This window comes from Chiloscyllium plagiosum, unplaced genomic scaffold (assembly GCF_037043375.1).
Source record: "Chiloscyllium plagiosum isolate Xiang-an unplaced genomic scaffold, Cpla_swu_hap1 HiC_scaffold_7, whole genome shotgun sequence".
NCBI classification, from domain to species: domain Eukaryota; kingdom Metazoa; phylum Chordata; class Chondrichthyes; order Orectolobiformes; family Hemiscylliidae; genus Chiloscyllium; species Chiloscyllium plagiosum.
In genome coordinates, this window is record NW_028270145.1 from 72,604,206 (window position 1) to 72,627,759 (window position 23,554).

The 23,554-nt window shown below is 42.2% G+C and overlaps 1 protein-coding gene and 2 pseudogenes across 3 annotated transcripts in view; 1 reads left to right on the plus strand and 2 right to left on the minus strand.

Moving 5' to 3' along the window:
- Positions 1-3,504: 3,504 nt before the first annotated feature.
- tgfbr2l (transforming growth factor beta receptor-like) overlaps positions 3,505-23,554 on the plus strand; it is a 105,918-nt gene continuing 85,868 nt past the window's right edge. Inside the window, exon 1 of one of the 3 annotated variants that reach the window (XM_043693970.2) lies at positions 3,505-3,669. In XM_043693970.2, the coding sequence (XP_043549905.2) occupies positions 3,618-3,669 (52 nt within the window). In that variant the 5' untranslated portion in view covers positions 3,505-3,617. The remainder of the gene's footprint in view (positions 3,670-23,554) is intronic. The other 2 variants (XM_087989184.1, XM_043693969.2) reach the window with 2 other exon arrangements.
- LOC148149639 (hydroxyacyl-thioester dehydratase type 2, mitochondrial-like) lies at positions 8,795-9,640 on the minus strand (annotated as a pseudogene).
- LOC122551889 (ribonuclease P protein subunit p14 pseudogene) lies at positions 9,686-10,160 on the minus strand (annotated as a pseudogene).

Sequence of the window (23,554 nt, forward strand, 5' to 3'; positions counted from 1 at the left end):
TACTACACCGTACGGTATGACTCTAGCGCGAAATATTGATTTAATGATTTTAAGATCTGTAATAATATGATGGTAGGAATACTATTGCTGGAAAAGCGCAGCAGATCAGGAAGCATCCAAGGAGCAGGAGAATCGACGTTTCAGGCATGAGCCCTTCTTCAGGAATCAGCCCTTCTTCGGGCTCATGCCCGAAACGTCGATTCTCCTGCTCCTTGGATGCTGCCTGACCTGCTGCGCTTTTCCAGCAACACATTTTCAGCTCTGATCTCCAGCAGCTGCAGTCCCCACTTTCTCCTAGGAATACTATTATCAATTTTAGGAGTGGCAAAAATTAGCCTTTGAAAGATCGAGTGGATTTCTGTGGGGTGGAGCAACGGAGGACTTCAGGGAAATATAATTCCTCGTTTTTGGTAAATAGTAAAGAAAATGCTCCATACAAGGTTTAAAGCGTTTCAAGCGACCAAGTTTAATTAGACAGGAAGGTAGTTCTGGTTTCTGTTTAAACACCATCTTCTTCAACACATAAACATGCATGTAACAATTCCATAAATCAGAGGAACATAAACATGCATGTAACAATTCCATAAAGCAGAGGAACATAAACATGCATGTAACAATTCCATAAAGCAGAGGAACATAAACATGCATGTAACAATTCCATAAAGCAGAGGAACATAAGCATGCTCTGCCATTCAATAGGATCATGGCTGATCCAACATTCCTCACGTCCACTTTCTTCCCTTTTCTTTGTAACCCCTATTGATCAAGAAGCTATCTCAACCTTAAATTCTGCCCCCAGCTCTCTGTAACAAGGAGGTACAAAGACTTAGGATCCTCTGAGACAAGAAATTCTTCTTCATTGCAGACTTACACTGGTGCCCCTTAATTCTGAGACTATGTCATCTGGTTCTAGACTCTCCTGAGTAGGGAAATATCCCGAACATTTTCCCCGTCAGGCCCGTTAAGAATCCTCTATGTTTAGTGAGATCACCTCTTATTCTTCTAAATTCGATTTATTAGGGTCCCAAACTGTTTAACCTTTGCTCATAAGACAATCCCTCTATACCAGGGATGATCCTAGTGAACCTTGTTTGAACTGGCTCCAACGAAATAATTAATCTTCCTTTAAATAAGGGGACCAAAACTGCTCACAATACTCAAGATGTGCTCTCACCAGCACATTCTCGTTTACATTAGCTGTAAATTGGTCAAATTAACTGCAAAGGCTGGTGAATATCAGTCTTTACTACATACCTATGTAGAAAGTGTACTTTGTAAATTAAACCAAAATTGACAGGGAATTTAAATTAAAATAATTAGATTAAGTAAATGAATCTGGATTTAAGGAACTAACATCAGCATGGTCAGATTGTAAAACCTCATCTTCTGCCGAGGCATCTTGTAGCTCTCAGGACTGAATATCGCGTTTAACAATTTCAGAGCATGAACCTCTTCTCTGATGTTGGTTACCCACTCCCCACACCCCCAGGTCCTGTCCTGTACAAGTTGCTCCCAGCATTCAGTACCCTCCTCAGTTATCCCCAGTAACCCCTTTGTTTCTTCTCTCTCCCTCACTCTGGGCCCATTAATTGGATTCACTGCCCGCTTCCCCAGACCCACACCGGTCATCAGCATAAAAACCGTTGCCCAGCTTCTTTCAGGTCTGACCAAGGCTCACTGGACCCGAAAGTTAACTTTGATTTTTCCCTCCACTGATGCTACCAGACGTGTTGAGTGTCTCCAGCACTTCCTGTTTTTGTTTCAAAATTGTACAAAGGGATTGGCCAAAAAAGTCGATTGGTTCACCCCAGGGGAAGAAGTCAGCCACCCTGACTGGACCTGGTCTACACATAACTGCGGACTCGCGGCAACCTGGTTAACTCTTAATTGTCATCTTACAATAGCCCAGAGAACCGCAAAAGTGTTGTTCCACAAAATGGATGAACCCCACATTCTCAAACAAAACTGGAAATGGACAAGGCATGCACTGATGCCCACCTCCCGTCACTCAATCTAATTATTTCCCGTTACATTTTAGGGGACGGAACAGGGGCCAGGTGAAGTTGTTTTAAAAAAAAATTAAATAATATTTCTGAGAGAGAAAGCTGAGCGCTTAACTAAATTGAAAAAAAGAACTGCGGATGCTGAAGATCTGAAACAAAGACATTGCTGAAGAAACTCAGCACGTCTGGCAGCATCTGTGGAGAGGGAAACAAAGTTAACGTTTCGAGCTCAGCGACTCTTCTTCAGTTTCACTATTTGAAATGTTAACGCTGCCAGATGTGTTGAGTTTGTCCAGCAATTTCTGTTTTGGTGAAGTCTGCAAGTTTGCACCCTGACTTTGTAGATTAGCTAGGAAACAAAAAAAATCAAGGAGGGTAAAAAAAACAAGCAACTGAAACTAATTTACTGTAGAATTGCAGCAATAAGCAGAATTATGCCAATGAAATTGATACATTTTGTTCGTACTGGGAAACAGAAATAATGGAAATATACAGGCAGCATCTGTGTTCCGCTAAATTGAGGAGGTGACAACAGCCAATCATCTGACGAGATAGGAAGCAGATGACATGACCCATCTGGTCCACTTTTCTTGGGTGATGTTTTAATTTTAAGCAACACACAAACAATGAAATATAAAATTCACAATAATACTAAACATAGAATCCTTTCGCACATGACTGCGCTGAACAATCGTCAATCGTCTATTTAGAACGGATTACATCTGCTCAACAGCGAACAGAAGTGGCCACTTTTGGCACAAATTCGGGAACATGAAGTACCTTCCAATTTTTGATCTAAAGCTTTGATTAAATAATAGTTGATTCAAGTTCTTTGACTTTTGTTTTCAATATTTGATTTCAAATTTTCCAAATAGAGATCATAGACAGACGTTTCTTCCCATTAAAAGAAAAAAAAACAATTTTCTTAAATTTTCTCCAATAAGCTAACAAAAATAAATAGAAGTTTTAAACTTTCTTCATAGCACCAAGTACAAGAATACTAAACAAGTAAAAATATAGGGTGAGAACGTAAATACTAAATGAAGTGTATTAATCACAAAGATGTTCGTTTTCATTTAGTTTGCTGTTTTTCATCTATGAGCCACAATGAGGCGGAATGCTTCTATAACTTTTTTTTAATAACGTGTTTAAATGCTAAATCTTTGCTGGTTACTTCAATGGAACTGCACGAGCATTTGGGGCTTAATGATGCAGTTCCTTGTGGGCTTAGTTTCATTGCCATAAATTGCTGGTTAGTTAAATGAACATTTCGAGTTTAAAAATAGTACTGTTATCTGGCTCCGTTTGGTTTAGCCTGTGGAAAGTCAGTTTTTTTTTTGACGTTTCAACAGCTTCCTTCTGGGCGGCCCCACATTGAGCCTTGCGGCTGGAGTTTAAAGGCAAGTTCAGACCAGCTGGCATGCAGATCCGCCCACACCAAAATCCATCCAAGATCCACCCCCTCTCCGTCCCCCTCCCTACCCCCGCCAACTAGCACTCAGCTCGCTCTTTCCCTCCTACTATGATCCTTATACTGTACCAAAATCACACTATGGAACTAAAAAGCACCAATTGATTGTTCCGGGGTTTTCATGTTCGGTTACCTGCAAAAGAATGGGCTGCTGGAGTGTCTTAACCTCAACATCTGCCTTGATCCTGGCTTCCGGTAAGTGAAGAAATTAAACACTGCCAGAACTTAGTGTGGGGATCATAAATCATATCAGCCACTGGGCTTTTTCCAGCTCTAGCCACTGTTTCATTTGAACAATAGATACGATTTTAGCTGCAATCCCAGATTCACAACTTCACTAACGTAGGTATCAGTTTTTGAGCACGTTATTTAACAGATATGTTTGTTCACAAATGCAATATTTCCAGCGCGTCAACTATTCCAAACAGAGCTTTGTATACGGAACAGACTCCAAAGGTGATTGTCTTTTACACACGTTCAATGAGCCCGTTTGCAGAAGCAAAGAAAACGAGGAACAGATGTTCGTTTAAAGCAAGTCTAGCCATTCAATTATTTTTTGTATTCACAAAATAATTCCAATGACCACATTTTGCCGAAGTATAGGACCGAGGTTAGGAACACTTAGCCTGCATTGGGTTTGCTCATTTTGCCGGGAATTCTGTAAGTTCCGAATAATATGAAAGGACAAACCATGTTTAAGTGCGTGTTAAATCTTAGTGACAAGGAAAGAAGACAGTTTCATTACCGAGCTGGTAATCTCTCTCAGGCATTAGCACGGGATAAATTGCTTCCTGACAAACCCCAAATTGCTCAAAGCATGTTGCGAGATCCCAGTGCACCTCAATTGAAAGTAATATATTTCGAAATAAATTCCAGACAACACCGTTTGTTTTTCAAATGAAAAATGCTGCCAATGCTGGAGTTCTGAAAGGAAAACAGAAAGTGCTGGAGAAACTCCGCAGGTCTGGCAGCATCCATGGAGAGAAAGCAGAGTTAACGTTTCGAATATAATATGGCCCTTCTTTGGACTGCCATCCTGTTTTCATATTCGCTAAATTAATGTCATGGTGTAAACTATTAAGAGTATACATTTGGATCATGATTTAAAGGCCTCAGCGGGTCTTTAGAAGAGTCATTATTACCATTTTCCAGTAGATTGAGCTTTGTGTGGAATTCGGATGGGAAGCAGATTCCGCGAGTTTTTCCGCACGCGAGTGGTCACTGTTTCAACCGGGGCACCGAAATGACAGAAAATGAACTGCTGAAATCACTCATTGAAGACACGAGCCAAAACCATAATTTTGAGACTTTCTGCCATTAAAATGTACTATCGTTGGCCAGTTCCTTAAGATTTGGAAAAGACTTACAATATGGATCTTGCCGCAATTACGAGCGAAAACAGAAAACATTTCACAAATATATCACCTCAGTCTTTGTGTCTTTAGGCTTTACCGAATAAGAATAAGCAAAATCCATCTTGCCTCCGTGACAAGCGTCCCAAAATTCTTGATTTCTAGTAAATATGGAACTGTCACTTTATCTCCAGACGCTTTAATTCAGCTCCAGTTCACTGAGCTAAATTAGTGTTCCTCATACAACTCAACCATTTCCTCCATATTCTCAGTATCTTGATATCGTACTAATAACTCCACTTATATTTCTTTTACAAATGCTAATATAAAACAGTACTAATGTATCTATTTAGCACTATAAATGTTGACATACAGAGGAGTATTCAAAGTCTTGGAACGGGAAGTAGGGCAGTTGCGCACAGAATACACTCTTTACGAATTAATTTTCTTTTCAATTTCTTGGATTTTGCTTCGACCAGATGGATATTTCTGTTTCACCAATTTCCTCTCCTTTACAATTTCCGTATCGAACTGTTATCTTCACTGGCACCGAAGTTTTTTTCACAGTTCTGACACAACTTCCCCACTTCATTTCCCAGGACTAGATCTAAGATTGCCTATTTCCTTTTGGACTGAAATAACATTGAACTAGGAAATAGACTTAGCGACATTACAGAAACCTTTGCCTTTTTTTCCAATTACTTTTCATTCAATCTATCCGTAGAAAAATAACATTATCCATGGTATTTTCACATAATTCAATAACACTTCTACAAATAGCGACTAAATTCTGTGGGATTTACACTAAAATGTATCAGAATGATTAAGGTACTTATTTCAGAGAGCAAGAGTTGTTTGTCATGAACTTCAGTTCACAAAAGATAGCTTTGCACCTTCCCTTTCATTGGGTAATAGGATAAGATCAGTAACAATCAAATGCTAGAATCTACTCACTACATCAGCATTAAGGCACAAAAAATAATGCTCCCCATTGGTGGGGTGATTGATTGTTAGGTTGGACAACATATGGTTTCTAAAATACATTTTATGAGAATTTGTGAATGGCTGAAGGAAGTATATCAACAATAAAGGTGTTGCAAGACTTAACGATTTACTTGACACAGTCCAGCTGGCCTTTGGCTCTTGAGGAAGCCTAGCTATTGACAGACAACAATGGTATGCTGAAATGGAAGAAGAATTTAAGGCCTAGACTTATAATGCTGCTTAGTGTGGATGCAAGATGCAAAAAGATGGAAGGAATAGCACTATCAGAAATATCAACAGAAAGTCCATCTCCTGCCTCATATATGGATTTGAGTCTTGTGGTAGACAGTTTCTGCCACATATTGGTCTGTACAGTTAAATTCATCCATTTTATGCTCCTTTCATCATTGATATTGTCTTCCTTGAGTAAAGGTGTACACTTTTTTGTAAACACTGAATTATTATTCACAAATGGTACAAAAGACTGAATCACCTTTGGAGGTATGTGGACTTAGAAAGAATGCCTGATTTGAAAGGAAGGAACAAGAGCTTTGAGATTTCATCCCACGCTCACACCCATTCCCTACCTTCATCATGAAAATGAATTGCGAAGGCACTAAAATACATCTTCAGTCTTTTGAAATTAAGGTACCTGGTTAGATAGAAATGTTATTTAACTTTTAGCATTTAGAAATACTACACTGATAACAGAAAAATATGAAGAAACCAAAGGCAGGGTCTTTAAAACAAAGTGAGTTTTCTTTGGGAAAAAAAACACTCCATTTTATTTCCATTTATGTGCTGAACTTTTCAATTTCTTTCTTCCATTCGTAAATAAATACACACATATTCTGGTTTGTGTTTAGTTGATGCGGAGAGGTTAGCATTTTAACATAGTCCAAACCAAAACTGTTGCAAGTATAACAGTATGTAGGAAAATCGAGGATTTTAACATAATATTATTTCAATAAGGTGTAGATCTTTAGCTGAGATGGGATTGGTACACATTACTGCATAACTTATAGTTAAGTGGAATTTTGATGAAGGAATGTTTTTATTTGGCTTATTTATCAAATTAGACATCATTTTGATGAGTCTTTATGAATTTTATAAATTAATTGTGTTTCAGGAACTATTATCAGCTCAAACGAAGAATTAATTAAGGTCCTACAGATCAGCTGAGTTCAGCTACTAATTTGTTTTTTTTTTGTGGTTAGAATTTCTACCAGTTCAGCATAATGGCCTATTCTAATTATTTAATTCTGTCTCTGATGTAAGGCATAGCAAGAGGACTGGCTATCGGCACTGCAGTTCTTTGAGTGGAGTACTAGGAGAGTACTTGAATGCTGTCTTTGACATGGAATTAATGATGTTGTGAAACTGAAGCCAAAGATTGTGAATGTAAACCCCAATAGTAAACAACCCTTTTGTCTTTCCCAGAAGTACCTTTGAAATAGGTTCAAGTTTAAATAATCGCAGATAATTCTTGGTACATGTTTATTAAAAGCATTTGTTGTCTGTTTACCAAATATACTCAGGCACAAAGCTAAGAACCTTTGCCAGCAGTAATACACCATTTTTTGAGAAACCTGCAAAACATTATGAACACAGCAGTGAAGGCAGATATGGAATGAATAAACAAAATCTAAGGAAAATTATTCACATGAGATCTGAATGTACTTTTAATTTTGGACTTGTCATTCATAATTAAATATGTATGGTTTTCTGTTTCATTTTAAATTTGAGATCCATTCAAGTCACAAGAATTACTACTAGCCATTTCATCACAACAATTGTATAGAAAATTACAAAATAGTTTAATACTATAGCACAAAAGGAGTCCGTTTAGCCTATCAACATTGTTCCGTCTCTTTCTCCAGTTAATCCTGTTCCTTAGCTCATTACTCTTATAGTTTTAGTATTGATTAAATTTCTTCTTGAAAGCTTTAATTCACAGAATCACAGAAGTATTATGGCACAGAAGGAGGTCATTTGGCGCATCATGCCTGCATTGGCTCCCCAAATGAGCATTATTACCAAGTGCCAATCTCTTGCTTTTTCCTGGCACAGTATTTCTACCTATATAATCATACAATGCCTTCTTGGTCATTAATTGAACCTGCTTCTGTCACACTTCCAGGGCAGTGCATTCCATACACTAACTGCTCGCTGTGTGAAAATGTATCTTTCTCAGATCAGACTTGCTTTTTTTGTACATCACTTTAAATCTATGCCTTATTGTTCTTATAGCTTTTATGCTTGGGAAAGGCTTCTCCCTATCTACTCTATCCAGCCTGCTCATGATTTTGAAAACCTCGACCAAAACCACCTCCAAAGTTGTCTTCTCTCCACAGAAAACTGTCCCAACTTCCTCAATCTATCCTTATAACTGAATTTTTCATTCTTGTACATCACATTGCACTCTCTTTAATAAATTCACATCTTTCCTATAATGTGGTGCCCACAACTGTACACAATACTCTAGCTGAGGTCTAACGAGTGTCATATACACATTCAACATCACCCCCTTGTTGTTGAACTCCATGTCCTTTCATTAAGTTGAGAATCTTGTAAGGTTTATTAGCTGTTCCCTCCACCTTTTGTTTAGATCAGAGTAGTGCTGGAAAGGCACAGCAGGTCAGGCAGCATCCAAGGAGCAGGAAAATTGACGTTTCTGGCAAAAGCCCAGTTGCCTGACTTGCTGTGCTTTTCCAGCACCACTCTGATCTAAACTCTGGTTTCTCGCATCTTCCGTCCTCACTTTTGCCTAGTTGTTCCCTCCACCTGTCCTGCCATCTACAATGATCTGTGCTCATGTACACCAAGGTCCTCTACTCCTGCACTGTCTTTAGAATTATACCCCATCTTTCAATATTCTTCTAACCAAAATGAATCTCTCGCAGTTCTCTGCATTGAACCTCATCTGCCATCTATTCACCCACTTCAGTAACTTGTCAATGTCTTTTTGGAATTACACACTGTCCTCTTCACAATTTACAATTCTTCCAAGTTTCTTGTCAACTGCAAACTTTGAAATTGAACCCTCCACACCAAAATCTGGATCATTAATATTTTTCAGAAAAAAGGGTCCCAATTAAACCTCTGGGGAACTGCATTACAAACCTTCCTCCAGAAAAAGTTGCCCCTCAGGTCCCTTTTTTAACAAACATTGGTATTTATTACAAACATATCAGCCAATGAATATTGTTTGAAATAATATCAGTTTTCAAATTACTTGAATTTTCAATCATTTCCATAAGCATTACAAATACTAGCATGCCCAAATAACTTTGCCAAGTTATTTTTCAGTTTCAATTATAAAGACATACACTTTGACCTCTACTGTCTGGCAACATGATCTTTACTTCCCCCTTCCTAGTTTCCTTGACAATACATGAAACTCAATCCAAGTTATTGACCTCCATATTCTATTAACATCAGCAATTGCTGAGGCCTGCTCACATATATAAAAGGGTGCTAAAAATCAGAGATCATGGGACAGAAGAACACATCCAGGTAATTTGATTCCCAAAACAGCAGACATTAATCTACAAACCAGTACACCATGCCACAACTAGCTTTCCAAACTTTTTGTCTTTGGTGAAATCTTCATTGAGATGTAATGGGTTAGTATCAGTAGTTAACTCTGAAAAGGTGAATACATCACTCTGTGAAAAAGCTTTGGTAAGTTCAGCTCTTTTGCCAACCTGAAGATGTACAGTCTGAAGAAAAGCATTTTGTAGCATCAGCATGCTGTCTGTGTGCCAGTGACCCATCTTTAATGGGCTCTGAAAGATACTAAGAATAACTCTTTGAGCACAAAATGGCATTTCTTACAGCAGGTCACTTTAAACACCTGTTAATTGTCAATGACCTTAGCTTAACACAAATTGTCTATTGTTGCCTGATAGTGCAAGAAGAAATGGCAAGACCTGCATTACTCTGAAAGCATACTTCAAATTTTGATAAGATCACAGCAGGGTCAGTGCACTCCATAGCTTCACAAGGCCACCATTTTTTACTCTTCATATAGCCGTCAATGTTTCTTCTTCATACCTCAATACAGCAACAAGTAAGGCAGCTCCAAACTCTTTATGCATATCCTTCAGCGTCGAAATGATCAACTGCGTAAAGTAAGCAGTGCTCACCTTGAACGCAGGTCTAATTTCCCCAAACTCTAGATCGACCTTCGGGTCGTGGTAGAGGCAGTTGAGTCTGGAAACATGCCGGTCATAGGCGGCAGCTTCCCGCTCCTCCTCCGGACGGTTCATGCTGACGGCCAGCTACAAACTTACAGGCAGCTTGAGCAAACAGTCAGAGCTTGTCACCCAGCAACCGCCAGTCACTGGAACCACTCCTCATGTCCTTTTTAAAACTTTCCAATCTCATCTTAAACCTATTTTTGGACTCCCCTACCTGAGGAAAAAGACCTTGGCAATTCATTTCATCTGTGCCCCTCATGATTTTCTTAACCTCTAAAAACAGTTTACATTTATACTCCTTTCATGATTTTGAACACATTTACCAAATTTTCAGTTGTGAGGAGCTTATCTTCAGCTTCTCAAATCCATCCATGTAATTGGAATGGCATATTCCTGGGACCATTGAACATATCTGTTATGCACCTTCAACCCCCTCCAAAAACCTAGTACCCAAAATTCTAACTGTTATCCAGCTGAGGATAAACTACTGTTTCATAAAAGTCTCACATAACTGCCTAGTTTTTGACCTCCTTAACTCTGTTGGTAAAGCATCAGATCTCATATACTTTATGAACTAGTTTGCTAAGTTGGCCTGTCATGTTCAAAAATTAGAAACGAGTAAATTCTCGTAAAAAACCGTAAGCCAGGCAGTTTATGTGCAGAGAAGGTTAATCTTAACATCATAAGAAATAGAAATAGGCCTTTGGGCCCAACCAAACTGCTCTACCATTCAGTAAAATCGTGGCTGATTTGATTCCTATTTTTAGAGGAAATTTTATTTGAATTCTTCCACTTCTACTACACTTCAAAACAATACAAAAGCTGCAGAAAGCCCATCTGAAATTTAGAAATAATCTAAGGCTGATTAACTCAGAGACATATTTATGCACCAGGTGGAGTGCCAGCCTATTGAAAATGCAGCAGGCCAACAGTAGGATTGAAGGCTCGCAATTCTTCTTCTACGCAATCACCTATTTCTTACTGCCTTTTTGCTCATTTTCTGACTTTCCTTCTTTTCCCAACTTGAGACAACTTGTTTCTCACTGCAATTTTCTTTTTAAATGGGGAGGCAATGGCCTAATGGTATTCTTGCTAGACTATTAATCCAGAGACTCAGGTAATGTTCCGGGAGCCTGAGTTTGAATCCCATCATGACAGATGGTGGTATTGAAATCAATTTTTTAAAATAATCTGGAATTAGGAATCTAATGATGACCATAAAACCACCACCAATTGCTGGGCAAAAACTCAGCTGGTTCACTAAGGAAACTCTCATCCTGACCCTGTGTAGCCTATAAATTGCTCTAGACCCACAGTAATGTGGATGACTCTGAACTACCCTTTAGGTGATCAGGGATGGGTAATAAATAGTTAATAAACTATTTGGGGTGGCACAGCGGCTCAGTGGTTAGCACTGCTGCCTCACAGCGCCAGGGAGCCTGTGTTCAATTCCAGCCTCAGATGACTGTGTGGAGTTGCACATTCTTCCCGTGTCTGCGTGGGTTTCCTTCAAGTGCTCCGGTTTCCTCCCACACTCCAAAGATGTACAGCTTAGGTGAATTGGCAATACTAAATTGCCCCATAAATTTCAGGGATGTGTAGATTAACTGCATGAGTCTGGGGTAAATGTAGTGTAGTAGGGGAATGGGTCTGGGTGGGTTAGTCTTCAGAGGGTCGGTGTGGACTTGTTGGGCTGAAGGGCCTGTTTCCACACTGGGATTCTGTATTTTGTGAAACCCACAATCCTGTCAGTGAATGAAAATAATAAACTATAATGATTGGGAAGAGGTTGACCTCATTGACTACAAGGTCATTCATCAGGGTTGTTAACCTGGATCAATCAGGAAAGTCCTGGCTGACTGATATAAACAGGAGATTCAGAGTCTTCTCAGTTTAGGAACTGACTCTGTGCTGGCTGGTGTTACAGTCAGTATGTTACTGTTAGTTTCTGCTTCCTTTTTTTTGGGAGGGGGAAACCTGATTCCTGAACTGGCTGAATTATTTAGCCAGTTTGTTAACTGGCATTTCTTTTAGTGAGGACTGATTGTTAAACTCCTGATGCACATAATGTGTTTCAGGTGTAACTCTGTTCTCATTAGGGAATTGTTGTTTCACTGGCTGGTTACAGCCTGTATGTTACTCTTTTCTCTCCTTTTTCTCTTTCTGAGAAAAGGACAATGTTAATTTTGTGGTAGGGCATAGCCCTTGGACTGTAGTTTTCTTTGTTTTTTTGTATGTGTCTTCACTCTTTATTGGTGTTTTGGACTGAGTCCTGTGGAAGACATGCATTTTACCAGAGGAGCTGTTCCTGTGGGGAGGCCTAGCCCTGGACTGGGCCTCTGAAGATTGAACACCTGTATGTGTGCTGGGAGGTGAGCAGTTGCTGTATCCTGGAGTTTGGGAGAAGACCTTTCCTTCAGGAGTGGACCAAACCCCTGTGAGTTAACTGCACCTGTAGTATGTACTGTGTTCTTGTGAGTTGGCCTGGCTCTCCAAGGCTGGACCAGGACTCTGTTGAGACTGAACTGTGGGGTGTGCATTTGCTGCCTCCAGGAGTGGACTCTGCCCTTGATTGTGGACTGTTTTTTAACAACGGATTCTGCAGTTTGGAGCGGCCTCTAATTCTGACATTGCACATTGTATACTGGAGTGGACTCTTCCTGGAAATGGATTCCATATCTTGAAGACTGTATAAATTTGGACTGTGTACCAGAAGGGAGTTTTTTTTTGGGTAACTAACTGTATTGTGGTGTTTCCTGGTCTATCACCCGCACTGTCTTGCATGTCCCTGGGTCTGGCAGGCCTTGCTGTGAGCTGGGAGGCTCATGGGTTGTCCTGAAAGCTGTCACCCTGAGAGCCGGAGGGTGGGTAGGCCATGCTGTGAATCTGAAGGTTGGTAGGCTGTCCTAAAAGCCAGAGGGTGGGTAGGCCACCCTGATGCCAGTCACCCCGAGAGCTAGATGGTGGGTAGGCTGTTCTGAGCACTGTCGTCCCGATAAGGGGTAATCGGGACGGGCTGTCCTAGAGGTGGCCGAAAGGTGTCAGAGCAGCTTAGAGCCAGAAGGCACGTAGGGGTGGGCTGAGATCCGGAAGGATTGTGGGCTACCCTACACGCTGTCGTCCCAGGGAAGGGGATGGGCTGTCCTAGAGGTGGCCGAAAGGTGTGCCAGGATAGCCCACTGGTCGGAGGTGCAACGGGGTGGGTGAGAGACCAATGGTACGTAGGGGCAGACCGAGAGCCAGAAGGCGGGTAGCCGTCCTCAGCGCTGTCACCCCGGGCAGGTACCGGGGCGGGCTGCCCCAGAGGTGGTCGAAAGGTGCTGAGGGTGGTTAGTGAAGCCGGAAGGTGGGTAGGCCGTCCTGACTGCTGTCACCCTGGGCGGGTACCGGGGCGGGCTGTCCTAGAGGTGTTCGAAAGGTGTGTCAGGGTGGACCGAGAACTGGAAGGGGCATGGGGTGGACCGAGAACCAGAAGGTGGGTAGGGGCAGGGGCTTGCTGGGTCTGTATTGTCTGCACTTTTGTATGTAACGGTATTGTCTAATGTACAAATGTCATTGTCACTGTCTTGTCATACATGGAACTGGGATTTGAGGTTTGTCCTCATCTCCCTGTAAAATGGTTGAATGGTAGGGTTTGGGGCCTAGCTTTGCTGCTCCTCTCCCTTGTAACATTGCTGTCTCTTATGTACAGCTGTAAATGTTTTTTGTAAACTGTTTGTTTGTAATTTGTTTAATAAAATATAAATATAACCAGGAGCTGTAGCATCCTCTTAGTTTAGGGGACTGACTCTATGCTGGCTGGTATTAGTCAGTATGTTACTGCTTCCCCCTTTTTTTTTGGAGGAGGAACCTGATTTCTGAACTGGCTGAATTATTTAGCCAGTTTAACTGGCATTCCTTTTAGTGAGGACTGATTGTTAAACTCCTGATGTGCACAATGTGTTTCAGATGTGACTCAGTTCTCATTAGGGGAGTGTTGTTTCACTGGCTGGTTACAGCCTGTGTGTTACTCTTTTCGAGAAAAGGATAATGTTAATTTTGTGGTAAGGCTTAGCCCTTGGACTCTAGTTTTCTGTTTTTTGTATGTCTTCACTTTTTATTGGTGTTTGGACTGAGCCCTTGTGGAAGACATATGTTTTTACCAGAGGAGCTGTTCCTGTGGAGAGGCCTAGCCCTGGGACTGGGCCTCTGAAGATTGAACACCTGTGTGTGTGCTGGGAGGAGAGCTCTTGTTGTATCCTGGAGTTTGGGACAACACCTTTTCCTTTGGGAGTGGATCAAACCTCTGAGTTAACTGCACCTGTACAATGTACTGTTCCTGTTAGTGGACCTGGTTTTCCAAGGCTGGGCCAGGATTCTATGGAGACTGAACACCTGTGGGGTGTGTATTTGCTGCCTTCGGGAGTGGACTCTGCCCTTGGTTGTCAACTCTGTTTTTAGCAATGGACTCTGTAATTTGGAGTGGACTCTCATTCTGACAATGCACATTGTATACTGGAGTGGCCTCTTCCTGGAAATGGATTCTATATTTTGAAGACTGTATATAGATTTGGACTGTGTACCAGAAAGGACTGTTTTTTGGTAATGAACTGTATTGTGGTGTTTCCTGGGTCTATCACCTGGACTGTGTGTGTCCCTGGATCTGGCAGGCCTTGCTATGAGCTGGTAGGCTCATGGGTTGTCCTGAAAGCAGTCACCCAGAGAGCCAGAGGGTGGGTAGGCTGTCCTGAGAGCTGGAAGGTGGGTAGGCCACCCTCCTGCAAGTTGCCCTGAGAGCCAGAGGGTGGGTAGGCCGTTTTGAGCACTGTTGTCCTGAGAAGGGGTAATCAGGATGGGCTAGAGGTGGTCGCAAGCTGTGTCCGAGCAGCCGAGACCCAGAAGGTGCGTAGGGCCAGGCTTAGATCCGGAAGGCTTGTGGGCTACCCTGCACGCTGTCATCCCAGGGAAGGGGATGGGCTGTCCTAGAGGTGGCCGGAAGGTGTGCCAGGGATAGCCCACTGGCTGGATGGTGCATCAGGGTGGGTGAGAGCCCAATGGTACTTGGGGGCAGACCGAGAGCCAGAAGGTGGGTAGCTGTCCTCCGTGCTGTCACCCTGGGCAGGTACTGGGGTGGGCTGCCCCAGAGGTGGTCGTAAGGTGCTGAGGTTGGTTAGTGAAGCCGGAAGGTGGGTAGGCCGTCCTGATTGCTGTCACCCTGGGTGGATACTGGGTGGGCTGTCTTAGAGGTGGTCAAAAGATGTGTCAGGGCGGACAGAGAACTGGAAGGGGCATGGGGTGGACAGAGCCAGAAGGTGTGTAGGGGCAGGCTGCCTTAGAGTGGCCGGAAGGTGGGAGGGACGGGGCTTGCTGGGTCTGTATTGTATGCACTGTTTATGTAACTTGATTGTCATTTTATGTAAAAATGTCATTGTCACTGTCTTTTATATGTGAAACTGGGATTTGAGGTTTGTCCTCTCCCTGTAAACTGGTTGAACGGTAGGGTTTGGGGTCTGGCTTTGCTGCTCTTGTAAAATTGCTGTTGTATACAGCTGTAAATGAACAGTTTTTTGTAAACTGTTTTTTGTAATTTGTTTAAAATATTAACCAGGAGATGTAGTATCTCCTCTATTTTTAGGGGACTGACTGAGCTGGCCATCTGGCCCACCTAGTCAGTGTTCCTGCTGTTTAAAAAGGAGTGTTTCTTTGTCTTTTTCCCCTCCTTTTTTTTAAATAAAGAAAAAATAACCAGATGAGAATCTCCCTGGTTCAGTGACTGACTCTGAGCTGGCTGCTCAGCCAGTGTACAAATAAACAAATGGTGACTCTGTAACAAGATACAGCTTCTGTGCAGTTATTTCACAAACAAACATTTCTCTTTCTTAGATTAGATTACTTAGTGCAGAAATAGGTCCTTCGGCCCAACAAGTCCACACCGACCCGCCGAAGCACACCCACCCAGACCCATTCCCCTACATTTACCCCTGCACCTAACACTACAGGCAATTTAGCATGGCCAATTCACCTAACCTGCACATTTTTTTTTGGACTGTGGGAGGCACCCGGAGGAAACCCACGCAGACACTGGGACAAACTCCACACATGCTGCAATAGTTTCTGTTTAATCCACCTGTCTGCTCCAGTTAATGCCATCCATTCCTCTAGAAAATTCCACCTATTCCATAGGTTTTCTCTCTAATATGCAGTGATGAAGTTAAAATTCAAAGACACTGGTCCCCTATCAGCTTACAACACAGGATCCATCACCCACCCTGGAGCTTATTTTTTTCAATCCCAAGAAAGATTCTGGGTAATCCCAAAAGGAGAATGAGAAAACTGTAAGCTGTTTGTTTTATGTATTTTCAGTATTGGAGCTGATTTCCTTGAATGCTAGGAGAAATATTTGCTGCTTTGTTATTTTGGAACTTTGGGGGGAAAAAAAAAATCAAAACAATGGCACTTTTATAGAGGAGGAAGACAAAGGTAGTGACCACATGAGACGTGAATCAAATGGAGAAATAAACCTGCACTACTGTCTGACCCAATATGAGTATGCACAGCTGCCTGTTCTGCTGTTTGATTTCCAGTATCTCTGGCTATTGGAGTCACCTAAGAAAAATTAACAAATAGTGAAATTCACAATTGACCTTGGAAAATTCTGAGGGGTTTCACAGCAGAGGAACAGAACTGTTTTTAAAGTGTAATTTTTTTGTAAATCTATATTAGTGAGTAGAGTGGGTCTTTTATGTTTAACTGAGATCTGTCTCTTAAACATATAAAACTATGGTACTAAGTTAGTCTAGAGCAGTCTGTAGATTTTCTGGGTCTGTAGATTAAGGTGCACAGATGACCTTAAAGAGTGATGTGCTCTTCCTGTTGGATGTGTGAGTAGGGAGTGTTTCCATGTTACTAATTGTCTGTAGGATTCACAACCAAACACACTTCCTATCATATCACATGGATTGGCTGGAGTGGCAATGAGGAATAAGAAGTTTATAGGAACTAAGGTGTGATGAATAGCAATTGCAGGAAGAGTGAGAAACCAAAAATGCAGTCAGATAGATGAGTTACCTCCAGGAAAGATAAGAGAAGGAGGCAGTTCATGTAGGAGTTTTCTGCAGCTATCCCCATTTCTAACAATGTGCTGTTTTGTAAAATGTAGGGGTTGATGGACTTTCAGAGGAATTAGATCCAGGAGTTACATGCCCTTGGAGGAGTGGGATGGCCATAGGGCAGAGATGTTACCTGAAATGTTCCACAAATTGACATCCTACCTCCCCAATGTACAGGAGACCACATCAAGAGCAATGGACACAGTAGATCAAATGTCTGGATTTGAGGTGCAGAGATTTTTCTGCACATTCAAACATCTCATCTACTGTGTCTGTTGCTCTTGATGTGGTCCCCTGTACATTGGGGAGTCAGGACACAAACTTGCAGAATGTTTCAGAACAACTGAGACACACTCACCAACCAAGCCCACCACCCTGTGGCTGACCACTTCAACTCCCCATCCCACTCCACCAAGTGCATGCAAGTCTTGGGCCTCCTCCACCGCCAGATCCAAGCTATCCAATGTCTGGAAGAAGAACACCTCACCGTTTACCTTGCGACCCTCCAACTCCATGGCATCAACATCGACTTCACCAGTTTCTGTACCTCCCCTACCCTACCTCTTCCCACATCCAACCCTCCAACTCAGCACCACCTTCTTGGAATGTCAGACCTGTCCATTTTCCTTCCCACCTATCCGCCTCACCCTCCCCTCTGACCTATCAATATCATCCCCTTGCATCTACATATCGCCTTCCCCCTTTTCCCCATAGTACCCTCACCCTGTATTTATGTCTCAGCATTTCCCCCCCCCCCACCCAAATAATCCCAATGAAGGGAGTATGCCCGTAAGGCTGACTCTCCTGCTCCTTGGATGCCACCTGACCTGCTGTGCTTTTTCAGCACCACATGTTTCAATCCCCTTAAAGATCTATGTGTTGAATCTGAGGCGGTAGAGATATTAAACAAGTATTTTGCATCAGTGATTACTGTGGAGAAGGATATGGAAGATAGAGAACATGGGGAAATAAATAGTGACATCTTGAAAAATATCCATATTACAGAGGAGGTGGTGCTGGACAGCTTAAAATGCATAAAGGTGGATAAATTCTTGGGATCTGATCAGGCGTACCCTAAAATTCTGTGGGAAACTAGGGAAGTGATTGCTGGGCCCCAATATTTGTATCATTGATAGTCACAGGTGAGGCGCTAGAAGACTGAAGATTGGCTAAGCGGTGCTACTATTTAAGAAAGTAGGTAAGGAAAAGTCAGGGAACTATAGACTAGTGAGCCTGCCATCGGTGGTGGGTATATTGTTGGAGGGAACCCTGATGGATAGGATTTACATGAATTTGCAAAGGCAAGGACTGATTTGGGATAGTCAACACAGGAAATCGTGTCTCACCTAACTTAGCTGACGGTTTTGAAGAAGTAACAAAGAGGATTGATGAGGGCAGAACAGTGGATGTGATCTGTAAGGCATTTGACAAGGTTCCTCATGATAAACTGTATTCACATGGAATACAGGGAGAACTCACAATTTGGATACAGAACTGGCTCAAAGCTAGAAGACAGATGGTGGTGGAGGGTTGTTGTTAAGACTGGAGGCCTGTGACGAGTGGTGTGCCACAAAGATTGATGCTGGGTCTACTGCTTTTCACCACTTATATAAATAAGTTGGATGTGAACATAGGAGATATAGTTAGTAAGTTTGCAGATGACACCAAAATTGGAATTGTAGTGGACAGAGTAGAACGTGATTTTGATTACTGGATTAGTAGTGCTGGAAGAGCACAGCAGTTCAGGCAGCATCCAAGGAGCAGCAAAATCGACATTTTGGGCAAAAGCCCTTCATCAGGAATAAAGGCAGTGAGCCTGAAGCGAGGAGAGATCAGCTCGAGGAGGGTGGGAGTGGGGAGAAAGTAGCAGAGAGTACAATAGGTGAGTGGGGGTGGGGATGAAGGTGATAGGTCAGCGAGGAGAGGGTGGAGTGGATAGGTGGAAAAGGAGATAGGCAGGTAGGACAAGTCCGGACAAGTCATAGGGACAGTGCTGAGCTGGAAGTTTGGAACTAGGGTGAGGTGGGGGAAGGGGAAATGAGGAAACTATTGAAGTCCACATTGATGCCCTGGCATTCTTCTTCCTCCAGGCGTCTGGTGGTGAGGGAGCGGCGGTGAAGGAGGCCCAGGACCTCCTTGTCCTCGGCAAAGTGGGAGGGGAAGTTGAAATGTTGGGCCACGGGGCGATGTGGTTGATTGGTGCGGGTGTCCCGGAGATGTTCCCTAAAGCGCTCTGCTCGGAGGCGCCCAGTCTCCCCAATGTAGAGGAGACCACATTGGGAGCAACGAATACAATAAATGATATTAGTGGATGTGCGAGTAAAACTTTGGATGTGGAAGGCTCCTTTAGGGCCTTGGATAAAGGTGAGGGAGGAGGTGTGGGCGCAGGTTTTACAGTTCCTGCAGTGGCAGGGGAAGGTGGGTTGTAGGGGGATGTGGACCTGACTAGGTAGTCATGGAGGGAACGGTCTTTGTGGAAGGCAGAAAGGGGTGGGGAGGGAAATATATCCCTGGTGGTGGGGTTTTTTTGGAGGTGGCGGAAATGTCGGCGGATGATTTGGTTTATGTGAAGGTTGGTAGGGTGGAAGGTGAGCACCAGGGGCGTTCTGTCCTTGTTACAGTTGGAGGGGTGGGGTCTGAGGGCGGAGGTGCGGGATGTGGATGAGATGCGTTGGAGGGCATCTTTAACCACGTGGGAAGGGAAATTGTGGTCTCTCAAGAAGGAGGCCATCTGGTGTGTTCTGGGTGAAACTGGTCCTCCTGGGAGCAGATGAGACGGAGGAATTGGGAATACAGGATAGCATTTTTGCAAGAGGTAGGGTGGGAGGAGGTGTAATCTAGGTAGCTGTGGGAGTCGGTGGGTTTGTAAAAAATGTCAGTGTCAAGTCGGTCGTCATTAATGGAGATGGAGAGGTCCAGGAAGGGGAGGGAGGTGTCAGAGATGGTCCAGGTAAATTTAAGGTCAGGGTGGAATGTGTTAGTGAAGTTGATGAATTGCTCAACCTCCTCGCGGGAGCATGAGGTGGCGCCAATGCAGTCATCAATGTAGCGGAGGAAGAGGTGGGGAGTGGTGCCGGTGTAATTATGGAAGATCAACTGCTCTACGTAGCCAACAAAGAGACAGGCATAGCTAGGGCCCATACGTGTGACCATGGCTACCCCTTTGGTCTGGAGGAAGTGGGAGGATTCAAAGGAGAAATTAAGGGTGAGGACCAGTTCGGCCAAACGAATGAGAGTGCCGGTGGAAGGGTACTGTTGGGGATGTCTGGAGAGGAAAAACGGAGGGCTTGGAGGCCCTGGTCATGGCGGATGGAGGTGTAGAGGGATTGGATATCCATGGTGAAGATGAGGCGTTGGGGGCCGGGGAAACGGAAGTCTTGGTGGAGGGCGTGGGTGGTGTCTCGAACGTATGTGGGGAGTTCCTGGACTAGGGGGGATAGGACAGTGTCGAGGTAGGTAGAGATGAGTTCAGTGGGGCAGGAGCATGCTGAGACAATAGGTCGGCCAGGGTGGTCAGGCTTGATCTTGATTAGATGGGGCTATGGGCTGAGGGGTGGCAGATGGAATTTAATTTAGATAAATGTAAGGTGCTGGATTTTGGAAAGGCAAATCGGGGAAGGACTTATACACTTAATGGTAAGGTCCTGGGGGGAGTGTTGGTGAACAAAAAGACTTGAGTGCAGGTTCATAGTTCCTTGAAAGTGGAGTTGTGGGTAAATAGGATAGTGAAGAAGGCATTTTGTGTGCTTGCCTTTATTGGTCAGTACATTGAGTATAGGAGTTGGGAGGTCATGTTGTGGCAATGTGGGACATTGGTTAGACCACTTTTGGAAAACTGTGCAATTTTGGTCTCCCTGTTATAGGAAGGATATTGTGAAACATGAAAGGGTTCAGAAAAGATTTAGATGTTGCCTGGATTGGAGGGTTTGAGTTATAGGGTGAAGCTATATAGACTGGGACTATTTTCCCTCGCGTGTCAGAGGAAACCTTATAATTATGAGGGACATGTGTTGGGTGAGTAGACAAGTTCTTTTCCCCAGAGTGGGGGAGTCCAAAACTAAAGGGCATAGGTTTAAGGTGAGAGGAGAAAGTTTTAAAAGATACTTAAAGGACAACTTTTTCACGCAGAAGGTGGTGTGTGTATTGAAATGAACTGCCAGTGAAAGTAGTGGAGGCTGGTATAATTACAACATTTAAAAGACATCTGTATAGGCATATGAATAGGAAGAGTTTTTAGAGGATAGGGCCAAATACTGGCAAATGAGACCAGACTCATTTAGGATGTCTGGTCAGCACGGACAAGTTAGACTGAAGGTCTATGTCTGTGCTGTTCATCTGTATAGCTCCATGACTCTAAGAGGATATGGAAAGTTACAGTTAAATGGGAAGAGTAGAAGATAATTGCAACAACATTACAACAACAGACATTTAAGGAAGGGAACATACCTCCTTATTTATAAGAAGCAGTCCTATGGGAGATCCATTAGTTGCCTTTATTAAAAGTTCTAGATATGTCTTGTCTCCAAGTCACAATCTGGTATCAAACATTGGGGTAATTTCTCATGTATTTTTTTCAGCTCATTGCCTCAATTTTTATAATTAAAATCAGCCTGTCAAGTCAGATTGGCATTCATACACATACTTTTACTTTTATATTTGTAGTAACTCTACTGCAGCTAGAAAAAAAGTAGTTTTGGCTTGAAAAGCAGAATTATAGTAAGCAGTTTCAGCAGTGGAAAATACATAAAATAAGGGGTCAAACATTTTGTAAGGCAGCATGTTCCAAATTCTCAAGAAAATGAATCTTCTGCCTTCATGGGATGGGGAGAATAATCTTGAAGAAACATGTATTTAGACAAGGAAAGTCATACTGGATACCTGTTTTGCCTGCAGTATTTAACAATCACTACTCTAAATTAAATCTAAATTGTCTCAATCATAACTTCTTTTCGGTATGTAGACAGCTGCTTGATGGATTATCTTAGGATTTAAAGTCCTTTTAACAGTTATAGTATTCTACTTGCCAATTCTAAATCAGCTACAGAAATGATGGCCTCATTTTGTCATAAATGCATTATGACATGACTGCTTTGGGCACAAGTTGAAAATCTTCCACTGGCTCCCTTTTCTATACTTCAAGCTACTCTGAGCATACATGGAGCTTAAACTGTGACATGTTCATGTAACATTGTACTTTCTCCTATTACTTCATATGGTAGACATTGAGCGCTGACTTTCAGCTCTGCTTTGTCAGTGATATGTTAATTGAGTGGTTCATAGTTTTTTTTTTGATAGTTTACTCCGTTTCTGTTGTATAATGCATTAGAATTTCAATAATGCACATCTAATTTATCTGTGTAATACACAATGCACTTGCGGGTGTTTATTATGACACCTCACTTTGCCTTTTTCTTGTATCTGACTACAGGTGGCAAATAGCTTTCTACTCGTAAATGATTTAGTCATATTGGCTACTTCTCTGGCGATGGTTGTTATGAATTCACTGGGATTTTCATATACATTTGCGGTATTACATATAATCACAAATTAGAAGCAGCAATAAGCAGACCCCTTGGAACCTTCAGCCTGCTCAAGCATTCATTAAGGTCACAGGTGATCTAATTTTTCCAGAAACCCATCTACTCGTGAAAATCTTTCAAACTGTACTTATCAAACATCTATTACCCTCCACCTTAAACAAATTCAAAGATTCTGCTTCCGCTACATTTGAGGATAAGAGCTCCACAAGACTCATGACCCTCTGTGTGGGGAAAAAAAACTTCTCATCTGTTTTAAATGGGCTACTCCTGATTTTTATGCAGTGATTCCTACTTTTAAGTTCCCCAAAAAGCCAAGAGGAATTATCCCGTCTGGATTCACACTTTTCACAATCTCATGTATTTCAATCAATTCAGCTCTGTCTTCCAAACTCCAATAAGTACAAACTGAGTATATCCAACCTCTTTTGCATAAGACAATTCCAGGTATTAGTCTAGTATCTTTCATTTTCTCTGAACTACTTCCAAATGCATTTAAATGCTTCCTTAAATACAAATCAATGCTGTACACTGTACTTCAAATGTGGTCTCACCAATGTCCTGTATAACTAAATCACAACTTTTTTTAAAATTCAATTCCCTTTGCAACAGATATTAACATTCTGTTTACCTCCCCAATTACTTGCTGTACCTACAGAGTAACCTTTCATGATTCATGCACCAGGAAACCCTCTGCATCAGAGCTATGCAATCTCTCACTATTTAAATAAAATGCTTCTTTATTATTATTCCAGAAATGGACATTTCCCTACATTTTTTCCCACATTTTATTCCATTTACCAGATCTTTGCCTTCTTATTTGATTTTCACACTTACTTTCCTACCTATCTTTATATCATTAGTAAATGTAGCAAGCATAACATCAGTCCTTTCATCCAAGTCATTTATTTAAATTC